The sequence below is a fragment of the Oenanthe melanoleuca genome, chromosome 9 (assembly GCF_029582105.1).
Source record: "Oenanthe melanoleuca isolate GR-GAL-2019-014 chromosome 9, OMel1.0, whole genome shotgun sequence".
Lineage (NCBI taxonomy): Eukaryota > Metazoa > Chordata > Aves > Passeriformes > Muscicapidae > Oenanthe > Oenanthe melanoleuca.
The window spans coordinates 2617405-2640607 of record NC_079343.1 but is presented as its reverse complement, the minus strand read 5'-3'; the positions used below and the strand labels follow the sequence as shown (position 1 = coordinate 2640607).

The window sequence follows — 23203 nt, the reverse complement described above, 5'->3', positions numbered from 1 at the left end:
TAGAACCACACAGTGTGTGAACTGCCCAGGATTATAACATTAATCCATTTAAAATAGTGAGTTAGTGAAAGACCCACTAAAACACTTCCAGCACAGGGCTCTGAGATCCTGAATCAGAGCTATGTAGGGAGCAGGAAATTCCAACCTGCAGCAGAGTTCAAACTCTCTCTGTGGCCCTTGTAAGGTACTTGAAGCAATGTTTTGGTCTATGGCCCAGCTCTGTTTGCCTTTTGATTATCTTACAGACAGCACTTAGCAACCCACACAACCCCCTTGTATTTAGGTTTTACAGGAGAGGAAAACAGAGCAGGAATGTAGGTAATGTGCCTGCCTGCCTGCCACAGAGAGCACAGAGTTAGTGACTGCCAAAACCCCTTTCCTCACAGCATTCCTATCTGCTTCCAGAGTCTGTGTCAAGGAACTCCCAGTCTTGCTACCTCAGGTGCTTTGTCAAAAAGAAAGTAGTTGAGATCAGTGTTTCCAGGAGAAAGCCCTGTTTTAATGGCAATGCTTTAAATTGTCCAAGAAAATTGTTAGATCAAAACCCTTTGAGCACAACAGGAAAATATATTCACAACCAAGGGATGTTGTATTTAAATGGGGCTATCCAGGGAATTTATTCACAAGGGCTCATTCTAACAAGCATACTGGCCTCTCACACAGACTCCTGGGATTAATAATTAGAGTATTGCAGCACAAAACTGTGGGATGTTGTGCCCAATATAGCAGGTCCCTTCTGTGCTATGACTTGTTACTCATGGAGTGTTATAAATAGGGGGACTGAATGAGTCTGTGCACAGTGCAGAAACCACATCCAAGGCTTGATAAAAGAGCACACAGCCTCAGTGCTTTCTAAGGGTCCTTCAGACAAGGCTCCACCTTTGCATGAGCTATTTGTACAACCAGACCCCTCCCACATGTGGACCAAAGTCTGGCCTGGCATATGCCTGAGGTCATGGTCCAGCTGGGGTCTGACATTACTCTCAGGAAAACAAAAGCAGCACTGATCAGATGCTCATACCCCACATCCCACTGGCAAGTTTTGCAAATGCAGAAACATGCACCAAGAGGCCCCAAAACCCCACCACAAACAAACAAAATATCCCACACCATGCAAATCATACCCTAAAAGAATTAAATGCTATTTCAGAGATTTAGGCACCAGACACTGTACAGGCATGTGTCACCAATGAACCATCAGCTACAATATCTGCTGCAATGGAGCAACTCTGACCTGTCCTGGCTTCCCTAAGCTTCCTCTCCAGCTATGTGCTCAGCTGATCTACAGGAAGCAACTTGTGAATCCTGCAATCATCCAAACCCTGGCCCTCAAGATTAAGGCATGAAAAATTTCCTTCTGCTTTGTGCTTTCAGAAAATTTAATTTCCCTACCTGCCTTGCCAAAGCACTTGCCAAAGCTTCAGATGATCATTAAGGTGGTTAGGGGTCCAGAAAACACAGCACATTAAACCCAGCCAGGACTCCAGTGCAAATGAGACTGCAAGGAACATATGGATGTCCTGGAGTGGGTCCAGCTAAAGGGCAGGTGTGTTTGAGGCACTGGAACACCTGATATACACAGAGAGGCTGAGAGAGCTTGGACTCTTCAGCCTGGGGAAGAGAAGGCTCAGGGAGATCTGAACAATGTGTCTATGCACCTCATGAGGGAGGTGTAGAAGACATAGTTAGGCTCTGATCTGGTGGCCAATAAAAGAACAAGAATAAGTAGATATAAACAAAAGTACAGTAAATTCTATTAAAATATAAACTTTTTTTTACACTAAGGACAGCCATAGCCTGAAAGAAGTTGCAGAGTCTCCATTCCTGGAGATATTCAAACCTGACTGCTCATGCAGGTGACCCTGGTGGGAGCATAGGAGCAGGACTAGACAGTCTCCAGGGGTGCCTAAAGCATTCTGAGATTCAGGCTGGCAGGAAGACCTGTTAAGTCCTCAAGCAAAGCTAGAAATTTCTACAGCAGGTAACATTTTCAGGAGTAGCCCACAGCAAAGGATGCTTCAGCTCTCCAGACTCTGGAAACTAGAGCATGATTAAAGAAAATCAGTGTCAATCATGCAATTCAGCTTCCTTGCAAAGCAGAGTTGTGCAGGGGGAAAGTTCCATCCTCCCTGCTGCAGGAAAAGGATCAATGCTCCAGCCAAGGTGCCATTAAAAACATTTGTCACAAGGTTGGGAAGTAACTGAAAGAAGTTACTCCTGCTCTAATCTGCTTCCAGTTTGCACCTAGCCCAGACTCACCTTCCTCTGAGCACTCAGGAACTGCTGAACTGCCCCTTCTTTGCTTAGTATGATAAAGGAATTGGGTCACAGTCAGCTATAAAGCACAAGCACTGGGGCCACTGCAAGTCAGTGAACACCTGAGGAGAAGTGTAAAGCAAAAGAATGAGTGCCTGGTCCTCTGACAAGTGTGCAGAGTGGTTCTCCTCTTCCTCATATTTGCCAAAAAAATCCTTTTCCCTATATCCCCAAAAAATCATAAATAATCCTCTGCTTTGTTTTATTACAGCTGGAAAAGTCTTTGCAATCAAGGTGCCTTTTTCAAAAAAGAAAACTGAAGGGAGGAAAGGCAGCACCTGAGAGGAAGACAGACTATCAGGTTGCAGGTCCCACCTTTATTCAGAATAATCCCATGTATCTGGCCAAGCAGCCTTACAGGCCTCTGAAACAGCAGTGCACATATTCACCTGCCTTTGTGATTTCAGAGACACCAAGAATGATTCAGATGAGTCAAGACTAATGACCTGGCCATAATTAATTCAGTGTACTTTTAAATAATTCTGTTCAAGGGTCAAGTTGTAGGCTTGAAACACTGTGACTTTTCTTTGTCTTACCCTTAGAAGTTTGTTTTTTTCCTTCTGAAAGCTAAGTTCCCCAGATCAGAGGAGTTATCTGGATTAGACAATCACAAGTGGCTGCCTAAAAGATGCATGAGCTGTCCTACATACAAATTACTTTGGAGTTTTCCTCCAGTGGCTCAAAGATGATGGTCAAGTGGCATTTGAGGGTCAAGCTATGCAGTGTGTGCTCTCAAGTGAGCCAGAAAAAGCAGCATGAGCACAGGTGATCATTATATCAACTGTGACTGTAGATTCACAGAAGAAAACTTGACCCACCCACCAGAATTCAGCCTATGCAGAGTACTGACAGTAAGACAGCATGAAGTAGGACTGCCAGGCCCTAGATTTATGACAGCATAGAGATTGTGGTGAAGCTCAGAATTGGGACCAAAAATAGCCCAAATTAAATTATTTTGTGCTCTCCAAAGAGAAATGACAGATCCAATCAACAAGTCTCAGTACAGATGGGTTCTGCATATTTTTAATTTATTCAGGCTTTTAAGGCTGATAAGAATGCCACATTTTGAATTGATCCAAATCCACTGTTTTCAGGGTATTAGTAACGCTGTGTTTTCATAATAAACTCTCTTAAAAGGTTTATTGTCAAAGCTTCTTTCAGGCATGCAGAGTAGGTTTTTGCCCTGAGCAGGATGTACCATCAGTGACCTCAAGCTGACACACAGCTCTGCTCAGGGAGAGGGCTCACAGAGTCAGCAGGAGCTGAGCCAACCCAGTGCTTCAAACAGCTCCAGCATCCAGACTGGTATTCTCTTATCCAGGTCATTCTGTATTGTCAGAAACTGAGACAATTCTAATACAGAATCTGCACAGAGCCACAGGAGCAGTTTGCCTGCTGTTCTGGGAACAGCCCAGTGCCTCACTGGGTCTACACCTGCCTGCAGCACCCTGCTGTCTCAGCTGGGACCCAGCCCACATCTGAACACTGCACACATGTACTTTTGGGACAAACTGAACTGGCCACTTGAGCAGACAGGGCTGCTGGCTGGTGTGGCTCCCCAGAGCTGTGCTGTGTCCCAGACCAGGCAGTGTCACAGTGTGGCCACTGCCCTGAGAGCCACGAGGGGTCAGAGCCCAGGAGCAGCTCCAGCAGCCCTTGGGGTGCTCCTGCTCAGCAAATGAGGCTGATTCTCACTGCACCTCCCTGCTGCAGCTGAGCCTTTAGCTCCCAAATCGTTCAGGTTGGGTTTGTTTAGGATCAGTAATGCTGTAGACAGCCTCTCCTCCTTTGAACCTCTATGTGCCTTGACATTTGTAAAGATCCCAGCAGTAAGGTTAATGAGAGCCCCAAGAGCAGGGAGCCATGGCCAGCAGTGCCCAGACCCTGCTTGGGGTTCTCCTGTGCCTCTTAGAGACTCCATGAATGCAGTGTCCCAAAGCCAAGTTTGTCCTTTTGTATGTACATCTGAGTAGAGATCTTGGTTCTTAAAGAGCTGAGGCTTTCCACACCTGGCCTGGAAAGATTCCATTGGCCAAGGGAGAGCAGAGTGTCTTCATCCTACCCACTCAAACCAGTCATTTTGTGTTAACACTGAATCTCCTAGCTCACTGTCTTTTTTTCTGCATTTTTGGGGACCCCTCAATTTGAAAAAAAAAATAAGAGTTTAATTCAAAACTACCTCATGGAAACTATTTCCATTAGCTGAAAGGGAAACTCCTGCAATCTCACTCCATAGAAATAAAATCTCTGCCAGCTGTTTTGAAAACATCATTAGTCTTATTTTCCTTTATTCTCAGCATGAAACATTCCAATGCCATTATAATGATTTTCTTTTTAATTTTACAGAATATAAAAATATAATCAAAGTTCTGCATTTACCTCATGCTGCTGACACAAAAACTTTTTTTCAAGTTATTTTATGAATATTTACGTGCAATTTGCCTTCCAAAGCAAGAGGATGGTAACATACACCTTAACAGTACACTTGAAACGGATTTCAAATTATTATTGAGGCATTTATCAGACCCTTTAAGAAGGGTTCTGAAAGAAACCTTATCCATTGGTAGACAAAAAGAAAAAAAGTTAGAGCCCAAACCTAGGAATACTTGTTTTGGAGGGAGAAACTTCACTGAGGAATGGTCTAAGCTTAACTAATGAATAACCTTGTGTGTGTATATATTTATAACTGTGCATATATATATATATGTGTGTGTGTGTGTGTGTACACTTCCACTCAAACATGAGGTAAAATGATAATTCAACACAGTAAGAACAAGGAGGATATTCAAAACAATTGCATACTCAGCTGCCTTTAGCACTTGATTTCCCTCCTATTCTACAATCACTTGCCAGCCTTCATCATGCTGGAGGCCACAGAATGCAGGAATCAGCTGCAGTGGGGTGATGCATTACAGCATCCATAAGCACTCCCTGGGATACAGCACAACTTGGAAATGGCTCAATTACTCCAACAAAGCAATTACTCTCTACTGCATGGCAAAAAGAAAAAAAGGGAAAAAGAAAAAAAAAAAAAAAAAAAAGAGAGGAAAAAATGTTTATTTGAGCTCTTCTGAGCCAGCATCATAGTCCAGTGAATCTCCTTGATTTGGGATTGAGAATTACAGCAGCAAAGCTCTCTACCTGTTTAGGCAAATACACCCCGAGGGATATTTGAAGTAAGAGCTGCCAACACTTGGATGTTCACACAATGTAATCCAAGGCAGTTAACCAGGTGCAAACCATGTTCCTATCAGCTCACACCCAGGCTACTGTCTCTTTCATGTGCAGACACACCACTTTTAGGAGCAGCTCTTTAGACTGGCACAGGCACTGAAGGCGTTCAGTAACCAAGAAGACAGCTCATCTTCAGACTTTGGGCCTGCTCAGACCAATACCCTGTGCAGTCCAGCACACTCAGCTCATCCCTGGCACTTTTAAGCAAATCACTGAACTAGTTAGTTGGTTTAACAAACATCAGGCCACAAAAGGATTGTGAGATGAGACAGGATTGTAATTAAATTAGAAGCCTCCAAAGGTAATTACTGACACTCAGAAGAGGGCTACATTTCTCTAATCCTTCAAAGACACTTCTTATGATTCAGAAGAATTGGAGAACAAGACCTTAGTCAGGAAGAAGCTCAGTTACAGACAAATTTAGTAAGTTAAAGGCTACATCCCGATGGTGAAGGACTGGCAGGATTGTTCCCTACATTGTTTAATTTAACTAACTGCTAAGCACCATAGCAAAGGTGCATCATGTGTAGGCAGCAAGTACACACATTCTTGTTGATCACTGGGCATAGGCACTATTTGCCAGCACATGTTCTAATCTATTTTTGCTGTCTTACCTATGTGAATTAGACCTGGATAATGCAAATGGAAAGCTACATTCAAGTTACTGCCAGCCTTTGCTTGTCTACCTAAAAGTAGAGAAGAAAGGAAGGGCCAGGTAAGCTTCATGGTACCACCTCATTCCTCCTTTTCTTCACTCTCCTGAACCATACTAGTTTCCTGCTGCAAGAGCTGTGATGCTGGCAGTATTGAAATCAGGTGGCTTAAAGCTGTTTCACTTCTATGCAGAAAAACAGCAGCAATGGAAGTTTGGATATATCCCAGAGAAGTGTTATTCTGAAAGGCTACCCTAAAGGTAACAATCTTTGAGAAAATACAGCCTTAGAAGTTGTCATATTCCTCAGCAAAGGGAATAGTGATCACAATCTAAATGTTCTTCATGGGAGCTGTTTTGAAGGCAAAGAAGGAAAAGGATGAAGATGGTGTACCTGTGACAGCTGGGGAACTATCACAGGCAGTGTTCCAAAGATTTATCTTTCCCTGCTGTAAACACAGCATCAGCAAAGATGGAGAATGTTTATTTCTGATAGGCACAGGTGCTAATCTGTGCCTCACAGGGACATGAGAATAAGCATTTACTCCTTTTGAAACAACACCAAAAAATCTCAAGGGAAAGTCAACTAGAACCACCCCCAATACATTAACATGTAATTAGAACTCCAAAATAGCTGAACTTACAAAATCTGGTTCTGCTGCAAACAGAGGTAGAGAAACATGATTAGACTTCCTACCTATATTAACCCTATTTTTATTCCCTTTAATGGAAAAGCATGATGCTAGAGGATACTTTTCACTGAATAAAACATTTCTGTAAGTGTACTAAATATGTTAGGTAGCCAAGTTTACACACATTGACTGAGATTCCTTTTACTGGAATGAATTCAACCACTTATTCATATAGATGCCCTCACTATTTGGATGTGATGCCAAGTCACAGCTCAGCAACACTCAACACTATTTGGAAGATGTATTTTCAACTAAGAAATATTTACTTAAGGGCAACTCACTAGCTTAACGAAGTTCATCTTATAACTCTTCCTCCAAAGGTCAGGATTGCCCCTAGGTTTAACCTAATTATACCAGTCACCATTACAAATTAATCTACACAGAGAGAAAATCAAAGTTAATTTAGCATGGATTATTGTTTGTTTGTTCTTAAATACATTGATTATTCATTCAGAAGATGAGTGGAAGTTATTCTGGCAGGTGACACTGAATATATGAGGGAACACACAGGACATGTTAGAGTGAAAGCATGAATCCAGCTGAAATATCCTAGCTCATGATTTCCCAAGGTAAGGGTGAAACACAACCTCGAGATGCTGCCCTGGATGATGCTCTGAGGCACTCACTTCTTTTCCTCACTGCTCTCCTTTGGATGTGTTCTGAAGCAATTTGAACCTTAAATCAATCTCCCCTTGTGTGACCTCTAACTCCTTCTGACTGAGTGACCTTAGAGAAAGAAGGGTCAGTGGAATTATGCTCTGCAGTCCATAAACACAGCTGAAGACATCAGTACCAAAAAGACAGGGCTAGGGAAAGAAGAAAAAGAAAAAAAAAAAGGGTTCAAAAGAAAATCTCTTGCCAAACAAGAAAGACTCAAAGCATTTGCCACAGCTCTATTACTGGCTCTCTCATCAGCCACAACAATGAAATGAATGACTTGGAAAAAACCTTCCTAAAAAACCCACAATTTTCTTTTTAAGCTCTGAATGAAGAAGACAAAACTCCACACCCATGCTTCATGTTTTCTTGTTTGTTTAAAGGCCATGTTCCCAAGGGCAGTAGATGAGCATATCTGCATATTAGGAGCCACAAATCTGTGCAGAGGCGAGCCTGGACAATTAAATTGCTACATATGCACAAATACACTGAGGATCCCAGAGAAACTATGGCAACCATTAGTCCTCCAGGTTGTTGTTCCCTCTTTGTCCCTACCTTTCTTTGCTCTTCCAGTCCTTCCAACTTGGACAAGAAAAAGAACAAACAGAAGTATTAATGAGGTTGGGATTGGACCTGCAACAAAGGAGCTGGAAAGGCACAGAGAGCTGCTCACAGGCTTGAATCTGGAAACATCTAAAGGAAAAACTTTTCAGTGGAGTTGTACAACAGTGATGAATGGGATACAGGCAGCCCTGGGGTACAAAGTCCTGCCTAGGAAACCAGGGTTAGAGCGCTCAGAGTGCCACTGAATCACTTGCTGGAGCACTGTCACAACTGACTTTTAATTTGCCTGCCTTGTGGGGCTTTGGCCAGCTGAGATACTTACAGCCTGATTTTCAGAATCGCTGAGCCACCCCAGCTCCCAGTCCTTTTTTCACTGGCCAAACACTTGGACACTGCTCCTAAGTATTTAAAAACACCAAGGATACCATCCAAGTATCAAGTTATACCTTTTTATCTATCCTGCATCACGCTTTGAAAGTCTTTTGGGCCCTCTGTGAGGGTAATTGATGCTTGCAAAGTCCTCTGGCATCCTCAAATGGAGAGCCTGGTGGAAGAGTAAAGCATTCCCTATTTTCATGTTTATATTTAGCTGCAGGGAGAAGGGCCTTTTCATGTAAGGTAGTGCTTACTGACATTTAGACCAGAAATGTCACTGATACTAAAAAACAGTAGATTTTTTTTTTTTTACTTTCTACTAGCCTGAATCATATTTGGTTTTTTTTTTTCATAGTTGTATTTTAAGTGGCATTTGCACAGAAGTTTATGCTATAACAACAGGTATTTTCTCTTTCAACTGTCACTTTAATTTCCCCTCTTGATCAATATATTACAACAAGGTCAACCCCAAACCAAAAGGGATTGTAGCTCATTACTGACTGCAGAGGAAGATAACAAACCAAACACAGTTTTTGTTCCTGTGAACCTCAGAAAACTCTGTCTTTTCCACACGGGGGATGTCAATTTGTATTTCTGAAATCACACCTTGTCAAATGTATGCATACATAAACACACATACATCTCTGCCTTTTCACTTCCTTGGAATCTAAATTATCTGAAAGAAAAACTCCAATGGATGCATTCCAATCATGCCTCCCACCTTCCTTTCTCCTCCACTTTTCACTCATTTAAATCTGCTTTATTTCTAATCTTTCCTGAAGTTTAGACAGTATGAAGATCCCTATAGAAAAGGTGATGTACACACAGGGCAAAAAAGCAAAACCCTCTCTGCTGAGTCCACCTACCAGCCTTAAGGAAATGCAGAATCCCTTTCAAACAGAGAAAGACTGGCTCACCCCTCAGAGCTTTTTTAAAGCAACTTTGGGCACTGCAAATTGTTTCTACACAGTTTGTACTCTTCTACCCCCACCTAACTTCTTGGTGTATCACACAGAAAGATGCTGGAGGCTCCCTACTCCTCTGAGGAGAGGAGATTGCCACACATTTTAGTTACAACTTCTCTCATGCATTGCCAGCTGCTACTGCTCCTGCTGGGATTTTTTTCTTGGGTTTTCTGTTTGGGTTTTTTTGGTTGGTTTAAGCAGTGTATTAAATTTTACCATTCAAAAATGCTATTTAGCTCAAGCTTTAATCCTTCTCACTCCTCAGACAGGTGATTGATGTCAATGGAGAGGAGCAGTTCTATCACAACTTCCTAAGTTTAAGCCAAAGAAGAATTCTGACAGAGAAGAATGAAAACAAAATAAATTCCTCCTAGCAATCCATTTCTCTCAGAGTATTCTGACCTGAATTTTGTTATCAGCTAGAGACAAACTGCTCAGAAACCTTTTGCACATGAGAAGACATCTACCACAGTATTTTGAGGCAGCAGGGAGTCTGAAATGCTGTGATCTGCTCTTATTATTGCATTTATTTACCAATACTGTAATTATGGAACTTAATTTGGTTTTTCCCTGTCCTCAGTCTGTCTCCATACCATTTTCTACTCAATTTCTCTTCATCTTTGTATTTCCTGCTAAATGCATGTAGCATCCACAAAATGACACCATGTCTCACAGCCTTGGGAGAAAGACTACTGTGGACATGAAAGAGCATTTGGAAAAACAGACTTCATTTCAGAGCCTGATTTTGCTATCAGCCTTACTTTTTTTTCTATCACTGTATACCATTTGTTTCAAGTGACCTGATTAAGCCCAAGAATGCTTCTAGGGAGGGCAGCTGACAGCAAACCCTGTACACAGAGGGGATGGAGCCACTGCTGCAACCCCATGCACAACTCTGAGCAGGAGTTTGCAAAAAGACCCTGTGCCAAACTTACTTCATACCAATGTCAGAGCATTCTGGGGTTAATTTGCACCCCCAGATACAAGAGAAAATAGCCAGCAGATGCTACTGAGAATGCAAAAGCACATCATCTTGTCCTTGCAGCCCAGATCTTTCCCCTAAACAGAGCAGCAATGGCTTGATCTCACCCTCAGCTTTTCCTGTTCCTGGACTCTCAGAATGTACTGTAGGTGTTCAGGGTGGAACTGCCACCCTGCTGTGTCCCTTTCCTGTGTGATTGTGCAGTTACTCACACTTCAGCAGAGACTCCAGAGCAGCAGGGGAGATTTTATTAAACAGCACCAAATCTACAGTAGCAGATGGAATGATAAAACCTTTCAATAATTAAAAGTACACACGATTAAAGCAGATTACACAGAACTGCACTCTGAATTCTTCCCAAGCCTTGATTCTAGCTGGTAGCACTGGGTATTTTTACTAAGGAAACGGCAGTCACTGGTGGCCTTGAAGGCACTTGTCTGAATTTGTCTAAGAGAGGAACTAATTTACTGCAGCTCTATTAAAAATGTCTCTAAACAGCAACAGCTGAACAGCTCAGCAGTCATTGGCCATTAACATCATTGCCAGGCTCCTTTGCTAGGATCAGTTGGGAATGAGAAAGCTTCTTTACTATGCTTGCAATTCAAACATTCAAACCCTGAACAGGCACATCAGTAACTAAAAACCAGAATGCCAGATCCAGACAGGCTGAGTCAGAATGGGTCCAGGCCACCAAAAATGCCTCCAGAATCTCTGGTTTGGAAAGGCAATAATGGATGGGAAAGCAAGAACTGAACTTGAGCAGCAGGCTCAGGGAACTGCCTTTCCCTCCTTCAGTCCACAGCAGTGCAACCCTACCTAGCCCTCATCTGCAGCACAGCACTTGCCTGGGCATTTCCTAGGGCCAGTGATACTCTCTACACTGGAATTTACACAGAGAAATAGCAGCTCTAGTGTTCAGCTCTATGTGATGGAGCTGACATGAGAAATGTTCAAATAGGCAAGGACAGCTTTAACCAGGTAGAAGCCTACATGCTGTTTCCAAAGCCATTAAAAACCTATTTCTTCCCTCCTGACTTAGGAAGTCTATAAGGGTCTGTGATGTTTTGGTTTAGGTTTAAGCCTGCAGAGGGTATAGCTAGCAAACACTGAACATTTTGGTTAAATCTCAAGACTGTATTATTAAGAAATGTGATCTTTTATTTTTTCCAGAAGGTTTGGTTTGGGTTCTCAAGGTCAGTGCAATATCATAGAGAAGTTTAGAAGAAAAATAAACAGAAAAGGGAAAGAAGAGCCCCTTACCTGTGGCAGAGTGAAGACTCTCCAAGCTCCAGTACCTGGACAGGACACCTCTCATGCCACCACCACCACACACCACCCCGCTGGAGTCGGAGTCGGAGCCCGGGGAGAGCCCGGAGCTGCCGCTGCTACTGCTGCAGTTCTCGGCGCTGTGAGCCCCGCTGGACTCGCTGGGGCACTGCTGGGTCCGCATGCGGCCGGCGGAGCGGGGGAGCCGCGGGCTCGGCGGGGCTGCGGCGGGGCTGGGGCAGCGCTCCGGGATGGAGCCCGGGATGGATCCCGGGCAGCGCTCTGGGATGGAGCCCGAGCAGCCTCTCCCGAGCTCCGGGCTGGATCCCGGGCAGCCTCTCCGGACTCTGGGATGGATCCCGAGCAGCCTCTGCGGAGCTCTCCCGGGGCAGCAGCACCCGGCAGCGCCGCCCGAGCTCTGGGCTGGATCCCGAGCAGCCTCCCCGCTCGCCTCGGTGCATCCTGACATCATAGGGGTCCGCTAAGGAGGCTCCCTCTGTGGCAGCTTTCAGCAGCTGATTTTTATTAAAGCCGATCTCAAGACATTAAGGAAGCAAGGGGTGAGACGGGGATCTCTGCTGCTAATATAGCAGAACCGTCAGATTAAAAATAAATAGTAGAATTTAATGCATTTTTAAAATGCCCAAGTGAGAGAGACCTTGTGTTGTCTGCTTCCCCTGAGAACTCAGAAAGGATTTAACATATAAACTAATCATGTTTAGAACTGGCTGCGGCTGCCGCTATTAAAAAACTATTTTTGTAAGTACTCAGAAGAAGAATTCAAAATGAAATTAAAGCCAGAAAAACACGGATTGAGATTTGGGATGATTGCAGCTGGGAGTTTTGAAAAATCATTTAGCATCCACTCCCAGACTGCAGACCTGCTATGATCCCTATTTCCATGTGTAATCTTTGTAAGAGATCTCAGTCCCAACTGAAACAGCATCACTCACTACTATTTACTAGAAAGTTTTATATTCTCATTGTCTAACAGGACATTCCCTCTGTCCCTATAAGAAGGAACCTGAAAGAATTCCTGTTTCCTGAGAATGCAAAAATACCTATGCACTTTACAACACCACAGAGGCACCACAGAGATTTTGTAATAAAGGAAATTTCTGGGCTGCCACTCTGCTCAAAGACTTTACAGATGGCAGATTTGTCAAACTATCAAAATAACTTAAGACTAGTCACAGGTCTGTGCCCTGTGCAGCAGAAAAGAGTGTGAGACCAGAGCTAGCTTGATTCAGTGTGGGATTACCCAGAGCAGGTGAAAGTTTAGCCAGGTGAGATTGCAAGTAGGGGCTGGACCAAAGCAAAGGAGGTTCCCCCAGCACATCTGGGAGAGGGACAGCCACCCACATGTGGGCCACAGAGGAAAACCCCACACTGCTCCTGTCACATAGAGAGTGAACACGGCTCCAGACAGCCAAATCCAAACCCAGGAGTCCAATTTCACACAAGAATGAAAACACTTATTTTACAATCTGCGTGTAAGATAGCTCTTTTAAAGTAAATAAGGCCATCACAGCTTGTTCCAGGAGAGATCCCTTTGAGTTTGCCTCACTAGCCATGCAGTAGCAGAGTTTTTTCAGTTCAGTAAGACTTCTGGTTTACTGAGTATTTCCTAAAAGGAAAAAATGTTACACTCCATCACTGGAGGATATCACAAAGCACCCAATAATGCTGAACCAACTTTCGAGTCCTTAAATATTTCAGCTATTCTTTAAAAGAATGCACAAGTAACAACTATTACATTTCTAGTGATCTGTAACAAAATAATTCCTTCAATTATCTCCTGAATGTAGCTCCTTAGACCAAAATATTTGATACTTCCTAACATAGAAATGAAAACGTGTTCTTGATTTGACTGCAGTAGAACCACTCTTATTGATCTGGTTCTTCCACAACTGCCTGCATTCAAGTACAACAGGAGAGAAACTCTTCTTGATCACAATAATCAGGGGTAGGTAAATTAAACACTGACAACAAAGATGAATGCAGCTGTTGTGTGGATGTGGAGAACAGAGCATTGAGAAAAGCAAAGTCAGTGCAGCTCTTCAGACAGGAAAGGTGCTAAGGAGAGGCTACAATCCAGTCCTAATTATCCTTACATATGTGTGTCTATTGTATGTATGCACTGGACAGGAATTTTCTAATAGAATGGGAAGAAGAAAAATACTACAAAGCCAAGTTGCAGAGAGCAAAATTTGTGTCAGAGTTCAAGACTGGAACCCATCATAGAGGGGCTCCCCGTGACTACAATATTTTTTTTTCTTGTTGTAAAACCCACACAGAGATTTTCTTCTGTGACATTAGAGAGAGAAGTTATCTAAAACTGATGTAGCAGTAACTGACTCCAATTAAAGATGAAGGATCTCACTGCACAGCCTGGTAAAGGTAGTCAAGCTAGCCTTGGACAACCTGATGGATTTTTTAGCCTCTGTTGGGTTCCTTTTCAATCTTGTAGCTTTGACCAGTGACAATCTGAATCATTCAGGATTTTCTAGGACCTTCTTCTCTCTTTACCCCACAGAAAGCTTTTATTGGTATGCTAAATCTTTCACCTCTGTAGCTAATATGTACAATCCCACTCAACTTGCTAAGGTCAACTCAAATTTTCAGGAACTCAGCCACCACCAGGCCCTGCTTTTAAGACTGGATGAAAACTGTTGAGTGAGCACATGTTATCTGAGACCTCAGAGAGGGCAAATGTTTGTAGCTGTGGTTGAAGAGAACCAAGATTGACATAGTGGGTCTAATCTTTCTGTGATTAGGAGAAAAAGTGAAAAGTATACAGCAGGCAATGTGATTGCTTTAGCCACTTAAATTCAATTATACTTCTCTAGTTAATGGGGATGGAATGAACATTTCATGCTACAGATACCATGATACACTTCTGAGAACTTGCATACCACTTTCTTCTGTGTCCTTTCAAGAGCTGAAATGACAAAAATGGAATAAATAACTCAGCTGGCTATTTTGCTGAACTACAAGACTGCTAAATATTTATAAGACATCATGAAGTCCTGTTATTGAGCTAATATTTTGCTTCTTGAACAGATTTCTCCAGTGGCTGTCAAACATCTTCACATTAACTGCTGCCAAGTGTGAGTTTAAAAGCACATCTATAGCTGGGAAAAGAAGATGAAAGTTGTCCACATGATATTGAGTAAACAAACAGTCCCTTTGCCTCTGAGAAATACTTTCCACTACACCAGGGAGGCCAGAGGATAACTCAGTATCACTGAGTGGTCACTGTTTTCCAGACTATCCACAAAAGATTCAGCCCTTGAGAACTTGGCTGGCCTATTCTTGTTGCAAGATTTCCAAGGCCACCAGTATGTTCCTCATCAGCACATCAGTCACAGGGAATTTATGACTCTCTGCTTGGCACAACCAACCACAGCTCTGTGGTGTAACTCCAGGGCACCTCTTGTAGGCATCTGATAGCAGAAAATTCAAAGCTCTATGGCTGTTCTAATCTGACTAGACACGTGGAAAGTTGCCAAAAAAATTTGGTCTCCATTTAGATAACGATTTCAGATAATACAGGTATGAGATTTGTTCTAGCACAGCTACAAACTTATCTTGCAATACACAGGTTACAGGTTTCTCCCTCTATGAGGCTATGACAAACCCTGGAGGTTTATGGCCATGTGTCTCTCCCTGTCCCTATCTCTATCTTAAACTCTCAGACTCTGAGAGGCAGAATAAGGAAAATATCTGGGAAAGGGTAAGAAGCTGGCACAAGAATAGAAAAGTCTCTGCCTGAGAGGCATGGATAGCAGTGAGAGCAGGGATGTCAAGAAACTTCAGTTCTCAGACAATTACCTGTGTCTGTCTCCTGCTGGAAAGTCCCTATGGAAAAGCTCAGAAACAGCAGAATGCTCCTTTTGCTCTAGGCCCATGGGCTGGTAGCTCTCACACCCAGAACTGCCCATCTCCTGCTTCAGCCTTGTTGCAGCTCACAGCTGCAGCCACTGTCCAAACAGCTTCCTAGCAAAAACCCCAGTTTTAGGCAGTTTCAGTTTATAAATGAACAAATATCAGACTTAAGAGAGATGGGGACGGAGAAGATAGGTCTCATAGCCTAAAAGACAAACATGCTGGTCCACTGCTGGTCCAAAACCTCTTTGTCCTTCTACTGCTCACTCCAGTGCATATGAGGCCCTTCCCTCCCACCCCTTTCCTGGTGCAATGCCTGTGTCAAAAGGTCTTCAGAGGCTTCAGGGCAGCGGGGACAGGGCAGCGGGGCCAGGGCACAGGGACAGGGCAGCGGGAACAGGGCACAGGGAACAGGGCACAGGGACAGGGCACGGGGACAGGGCACCGGGGACAGGGCAGAAGGGACAGGGCACCGGGAACAGGGCACCGGGAACAGGGCACAGGGAACAGGGCACAGGGGACAGGGCACAGGGGACAGGGCACCGGGAACAGGGCACAGGGACAGGGCACAGGGAACAGGGCAGAAGGGACAGGGCACCGGGACAGGGCACCGGGACAGGGCACCGGGAACAGGGCACGTGGAACAGGGCACAGGGAACAGGGCACAGGGAACAGGGCACCGGGACAGGGCAGAAGGGACAGGGCAGCGGGGACAGAGCACCGGGGACAGGGCACAGGGACAGGGCACAGGGAACAGGGCACCGGGGACAGGGCACCGGGAACAGGGAACAGGGCACAGGGAACAGGGCACCGGGACAGGGCACCGGGGACAGGGCACCGGGGACAGGGCACAGGGAACAGGGCACCGGGACAGGGCACCGGGGACAGGGCACCGGGGACAGGGCACCGGGACAGCCCCACATTCCCCAGCGCTCAGAGCCACCTGCCGGTGCCGCCCGGCTCCGCAAGCGCTGAGGGACAGGGGACAGCAGGGACAGCTGGGACAGCTCGGAGCCATTCTGAGCACCTGCCCCATTCCTGCCCGCAGGGTATAAAGGCAGCCAGAGCGAGGGCTGCCACCGCGGAGAGGAGCGCGAAGAGACAGCCGATATAGCATTAAAATGAAATTCTCTGCACTCGTGCTGTTCCAGCAGAAAACACACAGCCTGACCTAGGATAGTCGCTCTGTCCCCAGCCTTGCCTCAGACTCATGACAGAGTCTGAGAGCTGTGCATGGCACATTTTGGGCTGGGACCAGCACAGCCATCATTTCACACCTGCAGAACTCCATGCTCCATCCCTCACGGTCTCTGCAGCATTCCCTGCTCAAGGTGGCTGGGTGCAGACTTCATTTATCAATATTTTCAACATGGAAGTATCTAGTAGCACTGCATATTGCACTGTACTTTTATATCCAGTGTCCTTTATGACTAAAGCATAGACTGGGATCATTAATACAAGAAGCTGCAGATTTGGAGTTAGAAATCTTTAAATTAGATTAACTGAATTGACATTTATTTATATTTGTTTTACGTGCCCTACAGCTCTGTCAAGAACAACAGGTATCACAACAAAGCTGTGCAGGAATCAAGGAGGGCATTCTGCTGCACTACTGTTGCCTCAAGGACATAGCCAATCTTAAAACTGATCCATCAGCTCAGAGCATCACTTCAGTAACTTGCAGTTTTTTCTCATCCACATCCTACCACAGGCAAGACACGTGCCCACATTATTCTCCCTCAAAATGCTTCGAATGAAGCAGCAGCTAAGACACATGGCTGTGGTAGAAGAACCTCTGCTTCCTCTCTCCATCAGTTTCCTTTCCCAGGAACATGGTTTTGGTGGTGGAAAAACGATTCTGCTCTATCTCCTTTGTTTTGCTACACTTACTCAGAAATTCTTGAGGCCTGGCCTTAGATCATGGTATGAAATTCACTTGTACCTATCTCAGGAATATAGTGTGAATCACAGATGATTGCAGGCCCCATTTCTACACACCATATAAGCACCTACACCACTGCCAGCTGGTCAGTCTGCATACATTTACTTCCCCTATTCACCCTCAGAAATTCATACATATTTTTTAACTCCCTCATGTCCCAGTTGGGAACTACCATGAAATTTGTCTCAGCTGTGACTCAGAATGTACTTCTATGACAGCAGTGCTCAGGGACTTCAGCTAATGTCAGAGATGCCCAGACAACTTGACAATGATGGGTTTCCATCTGGGATTTCCAAGGAGCAAAGCTGCAGCTTTTTTAATTCAGGCAGGGAGTTGGTCCTAGGCATTGGGGCAGCACCAGATGCTTGTGACAGCAAGTGATCAAAGCCCTCAGTGGTAAGAGAGCAAAGGCAAGGCTCTCAACATCAAAATAATAAATAGTTTTCTTATTTCCAGAGCAAACCTCGTGACTCTGTGCATGAGCTGCACAAAGAAAACCAGTTTTGCTTGACAAAATACTATGACCATTCAACTCTGATGTAATTAGCACAATGTTATTGTCCCTTAATTAGGTAACTCCAGCAGGGTTTAATCGATGGTACAGAGACCTTCTGAGGCAGAAATGGCAGTTTGGCACCCAACTGTGGCTGGCTTTTCCTGGCTAGGTTCCTAACTGCCAAACAACTCCTCTGCATTCTGTTTTCCTTATTCCAGCCCAAAGTGCTGTGATAGAGACATCTGCAGTGCTTGGGCAGGCACTGTCAGATGGAGAATTTAAAAACCTGGCAAATATATGTCTCGCAGCTTAATAATCTGTACAATTTACATTTTAATTCTGAGAAAGTGTCAGTCATCAGAAGTGAAGAAGACATGATACTTCATACCCATTCCTCATGAAAACACAGCATACTTGTTCTTTAAGGGGATTTAAAGTACAGGAAACTTCTGTCTCTAGAGGCTCATTTAGTTGATTTAGTGCCTAATTAGCAACCTGAGAGGAACCTCACCATACCCACTGTAGTGCTCTCCAGCAAACACAAGGCAGAGTTATTCCATCTGCAGAAATCTAATTCAAGAGTGTGATATAGGTGACATCACTGCAGGTGAGACAGAGTTCTCACGAGACAACACAATGTTTCTACATCAAGCACACTATCATTGCTACAAGTGATCTCCACTAAAAAGCTGACTGTGCCTTTAAACAGCACTCTGTTTATCCACTCAGGGAGAAAACAAACCTGAATATGAAAAGCACATGAAAGATTCAACTCTAAACCAGATTTCTGCTCAGACACGGATGCAGCAATGACCATGAACAGGTTAGAATGCTCATCAGACAGTTTGCACACTCAGTAAAGCAGAGGTTAGCTCCCTCACCACCCCCAGGCAGCCAGGACAGAGGTACACACCCGGAGCAGAGATGCGCCGCTTCCAGCCCACGCAGTCCAGGCCTGTCGGAGTGCTCTGGGAAAAGGGATGCAGCTTCAGGGGCAGGATGTCAAAGGCAACAGTAGATGTGATGGAAGGACTTATTCCAGCCTGCAACAGGACAGGGAAAACAAAGGCAACAAACATTAAATTTAGATGCCCCATAGGACAAAATACAGCACTGATCCCAGAGCATCTCTTCCCACCTCTGGTGCCTGCCCGTGTAAGTCAGCAGTATGTTAGTGGACACACATGGATGGTTATGGCTGGAAATGTTAGAAAACAGTGAGAAGGCAAGGAGAACTGCAAGGTGATAAGAACACAAGTGGATAAGTAGGTAGTGGATTCATACTTCACATATAACCACACACACCTCCATTCACAGAATTTCACTCCTTCCTATGCAGTGTTTCTAGTGGGATGGGGGGGGAAGAATATCACTACAAAGAGTCATCCCCTCAGCTACAGAACTATCCCTGCAGCTTTGTGACTAAAAGGTCCTCCTCTGCTATTTAACATGAAAACAAAGATTTTCCTTTCAGATATTTATTGGTACCAGTCCCCAATGATACAGAATGTGCATAACAACGCTCTTCTCTTCAGCTAAAAGTACAAGTAAGAATTCTCATACTCCCTTCTACCTGACTGACAGATTTTATAAAATTTATAGAACTTAATGAAACTTTAAAAACTCTATACCACTGCCAAATCTCATTGAATTAATAACTTTGCTGGTTTAAAGGGGAAACCAGAGATACATACACATACATAGCTCACAGCCTTTAATACAGAATGTAGTAATTAATGCATGCTGCAGGTATGCTTTTATCCCTTTTTCCTTTTCTCTCCCGTGGCTGCCACACACAGAAAACATCAGTGACTGGGAGATCAGCTGATCAGTAAGCAGTGGTCCTATAGGCACAGCCAGTTTTTCATCTCTATCACTGCTGCCCCTTCCTTTTGCCACTGGCATTCAGTTACAACATATCCATCCTTCATTGAGCCAGGAGCTTGGCATATTGAGGCCCAGGAATCTCTCTAGGATCTTTCTCTCTCCCCAGTATGCCCACAGTATGTCCCATCAGCAGAAGGTCTGCTGACCAGCCTTGATGCTGAAGCCTCTCCTGCAGATGGCCATTAGCCAAATCCTCCTTCCAAAACTATTCAGCACACAGTTCCTACATAGCTGAGAGTGCTGCTGCTCCCTGCCTGGTTTGGCTTTTTATTCCTGGCCTTAACTTTCCTAAAACTAAGAGAACACCACCAATACTTTGGCACAAATCATCATCTCTCGAGGGATAGAATGAACTCTGTTCAAATTAACGTGAGCAGTGCCTGTTTTTCTAGAAAAGTCACAGCAAAGACCCAGTGGGAACACACACTCTTCTGGTGAAGTGAAAAATCAAGCTTACTGGGCCACAACTCTGAAAATGTCAAGGGTAGAGTGTAGGTTATTTACATGAAAAGTGATGGAAAGCTCTGTTGTTCTGTTTAAAACTAGAAAGCAGAACCTTGGCCTGAGGCTGTTACAACCACTGGCTTTATTCTTATTATTCCTGGGAATTAGCAAGAATCAGAGCAAATTTTGGGTACAAGTATCATTTGATTCCTATAGCATGGAAGCCAGGTCTGTACAACCCTAACTCAAGAGAAGAATAATTTTCAGTGTCAGTAACGTGGATAAGCTTTGCCCAACCTACAAGGGAGAGGATGAGAAATGAGGCAGCAGACCAAGTGAAGATCCTCTCTCCTGTATTTCTGCCACAGATTCCAGAGGTTGTTTCTATGCTCTTATGCACAGCAGTTCATTTCCTGGCAGAGGCTGGGTCTCTGCTGTATATCCATGCCTTGTCAGGTGCATGTCAGGGAGAGACTTTTCCCATTAAGTCCCCTCCTCAAAGTGTGTTCATTTCCCTCTTAAAGTCTGAGTTGCCCACAGTGCTCATAACCATGGTACCCCACAACAAAACTTCATTTTCTATTATTTTGGATGGGGTAAAATCAAATTTCCAGAAGTCATATTCAGGGCAATGAGTTAAAGATCTTTTTTTCACTGCTTCTCATTTCTCTGTCAAAATAAAAGAGCTTTTTCTGCACGATACCCCCTCTGGGTATAGCCCCCTGATGGGCCTTTTAGGAATCTCTCTAATTTGACAGAGCACAAACTGTGCTCTAACAAATGCATGCAGAAGCCAAGTCTGTGCTCCTATTGCTGTGCACTCTAGAAGCTTAAGAGGCAGGTTTTAAGTTTTTGTCAAAGCAGGAAAGCACTGGATGGCAACAGACAGGCAGTTCAGAACAAAAATAATTCCCAAAACAGAGCCCATTGGCATTACAGCATTCCATATGCCAGTGGTTTGGGGCACTGTCTCTGCTGCAGTTAGGGAGCTTCTCCTGCTTTAAAAACAAGCAAGAGGACCCCAGGCTATAGCCTGAAACCCAGCACCATGTGAAGGGCAAAGCCTATGGACAGGTTAAAGAATATAGATTCATCCACAGCTATGTTTTGGCTCTTCCCCTTGGGGTGGCCAGCATGGGGGTGCTGTATTAAGACTTTAAGGCCCAAGATCAGAAGCTGCTCAGCTTGTTACTGCAGCATCTCATTATAAGGGACAGCTGGGTCAAGCTTTGAGTTTACTGGGAATTCACACATGCTGTTCCCATTTAAGGAAGCAGAGCAGCTTACTGGACCTAAGCAAAAAAAAAAAATAAATAAAAAAAATAAAAAAAAATCCACTATATATAGAATTGTTTGGAACTGGCACTTTAAATGTTTTTGATTTTTTGTGGGTTTTTTTTTTTTTTTTAGTTTATAGGTAGTTTCTTAATTGTTTTTCCATTTTTCCCAATTACCAGCCCTCTGAGTAACCTTATATTTCCATTATGCTCCTCTCTGTAGATTGATCTGAATGATAGAGTGGTGTCAGAAATCAGCCCTTGAATAATCAAGAATTCCTCTCTGCTCTGCCCCATTAAGTTGTTTCCCCAATATTGCAGCATTACATCACCTTGTGGGCTGACCTGATCTTGACTTAATACAGTGTGACTTGTCACAACTGAAGCCACACATCCCAAGGCAGCCATGTCAGAAAACATCAGACTTATAATTTCAGCTCTCCAAAGCCCCATACAGTCACCTCATTGCAGTCACAAAACTATAACAGACAATAAACATCTTACAGAGCTTTTTTTGTGATAACTTGTTCCTTCTTATTAAAAGGGATTCAGTCTCCTTCTAAAAGTGCCCTCAAACACTGCAGCTTGTGGCAGCATTCCCAAGACACTTGGGAGAATGTTACAGGGCTAGAGCATTGCAAAGACAGAATAAAATAATATGAAAAAGAAACTGTGTGATTACTATTATAAATAAAAAGCACAGGCCAAGAAATTAATAAAAAAGAGCCTTTGAGTCCCCACAGTCCTCTCAATAAACCAGCATTTTGCTTTCTTGGCCTGCCCACAAAGATTAAAGTGTCAATAACCTACATGACACAAATGGACAGAAACAGCAAACCCCAAACCTACCTACACATTTCTACCCAGAGAAGGATGAACCAGAAAACTGAACTGAGACCCGAGAGCCTCCAGGCAGGTGATGTTCAGAGAGAGCCCCGTGGGCACAGGGGCAGCTGCACATCATCACACAGCTGATTGCAGTTTAGAGGTGAGTTTGCACCAGAAAATAAGGGTGGGAATGCTTCAAGGAGAAGCTGTTTTCTGGCAGCCTCCAAATGTGCAGTCAATCAGCAAAGCAGGCAGCATTTGAGCTGTGTGATCTGATGGCTCCAGGGGAAGCTATTGAGGGAACTGGTCACTCCTCTCAGCAGCCTTAATGCTCTCAGTGCTGGCCCACATGCCCTGCAGCACAGGCTAGATTTCCATCACTGCCCATGCTTGTTGAGGAATTGTGAGAAATTGTTCTGATTTCAGTTAATCCTGGATCCTGTGTAAGCCAGGCATTCACTTCCACTAGCCTGCATCATCTTTTTTTTTTTTAATCCTAACATACACAAGCCTCAAGAGCATGACTTATTGTCTCCATCAGACAGGTAGTAGGGAGCTGAGCCAGGGAAGCATCCTCACTGAACTGAGAGTGGGAATCACATCAGACAATCATATCCAGCACCCATCCATGCAGCAACTGGCAACACTTTGTGCCCAACTCATACAAAATATCACAGATTTTTTGTCTCTTTCCTTGAGAAAGGAGGAACAGGGGGCAGTTTTTCAGAAGCTCTCTTT

At 44.1% G+C, this 23203-nt stretch overlaps 1 protein-coding gene across 2 annotated transcripts in view; it reads right to left on the bottom strand.

The window, feature by feature from the left end:
* Window positions 1-23203, bottom strand: part of ARHGEF4 (Rho guanine nucleotide exchange factor 4) — a 169875-nt gene that overhangs the window by 88972 nt on the left and 57700 nt on the right. Inside the window, exon 4 of one of the 2 annotated variants that reach the window (XM_056499206.1) lies at window positions 18943-19072. In XM_056499206.1, the coding sequence (XP_056355181.1) occupies window positions 18943-19072 (130 nt within the window). Of the gene's footprint in view, window positions 1-11697; window positions 12747-18942; window positions 19073-23203 lie in introns of those variants that run through there. The other variant, XM_056499207.1, reaches the window with a different exon arrangement.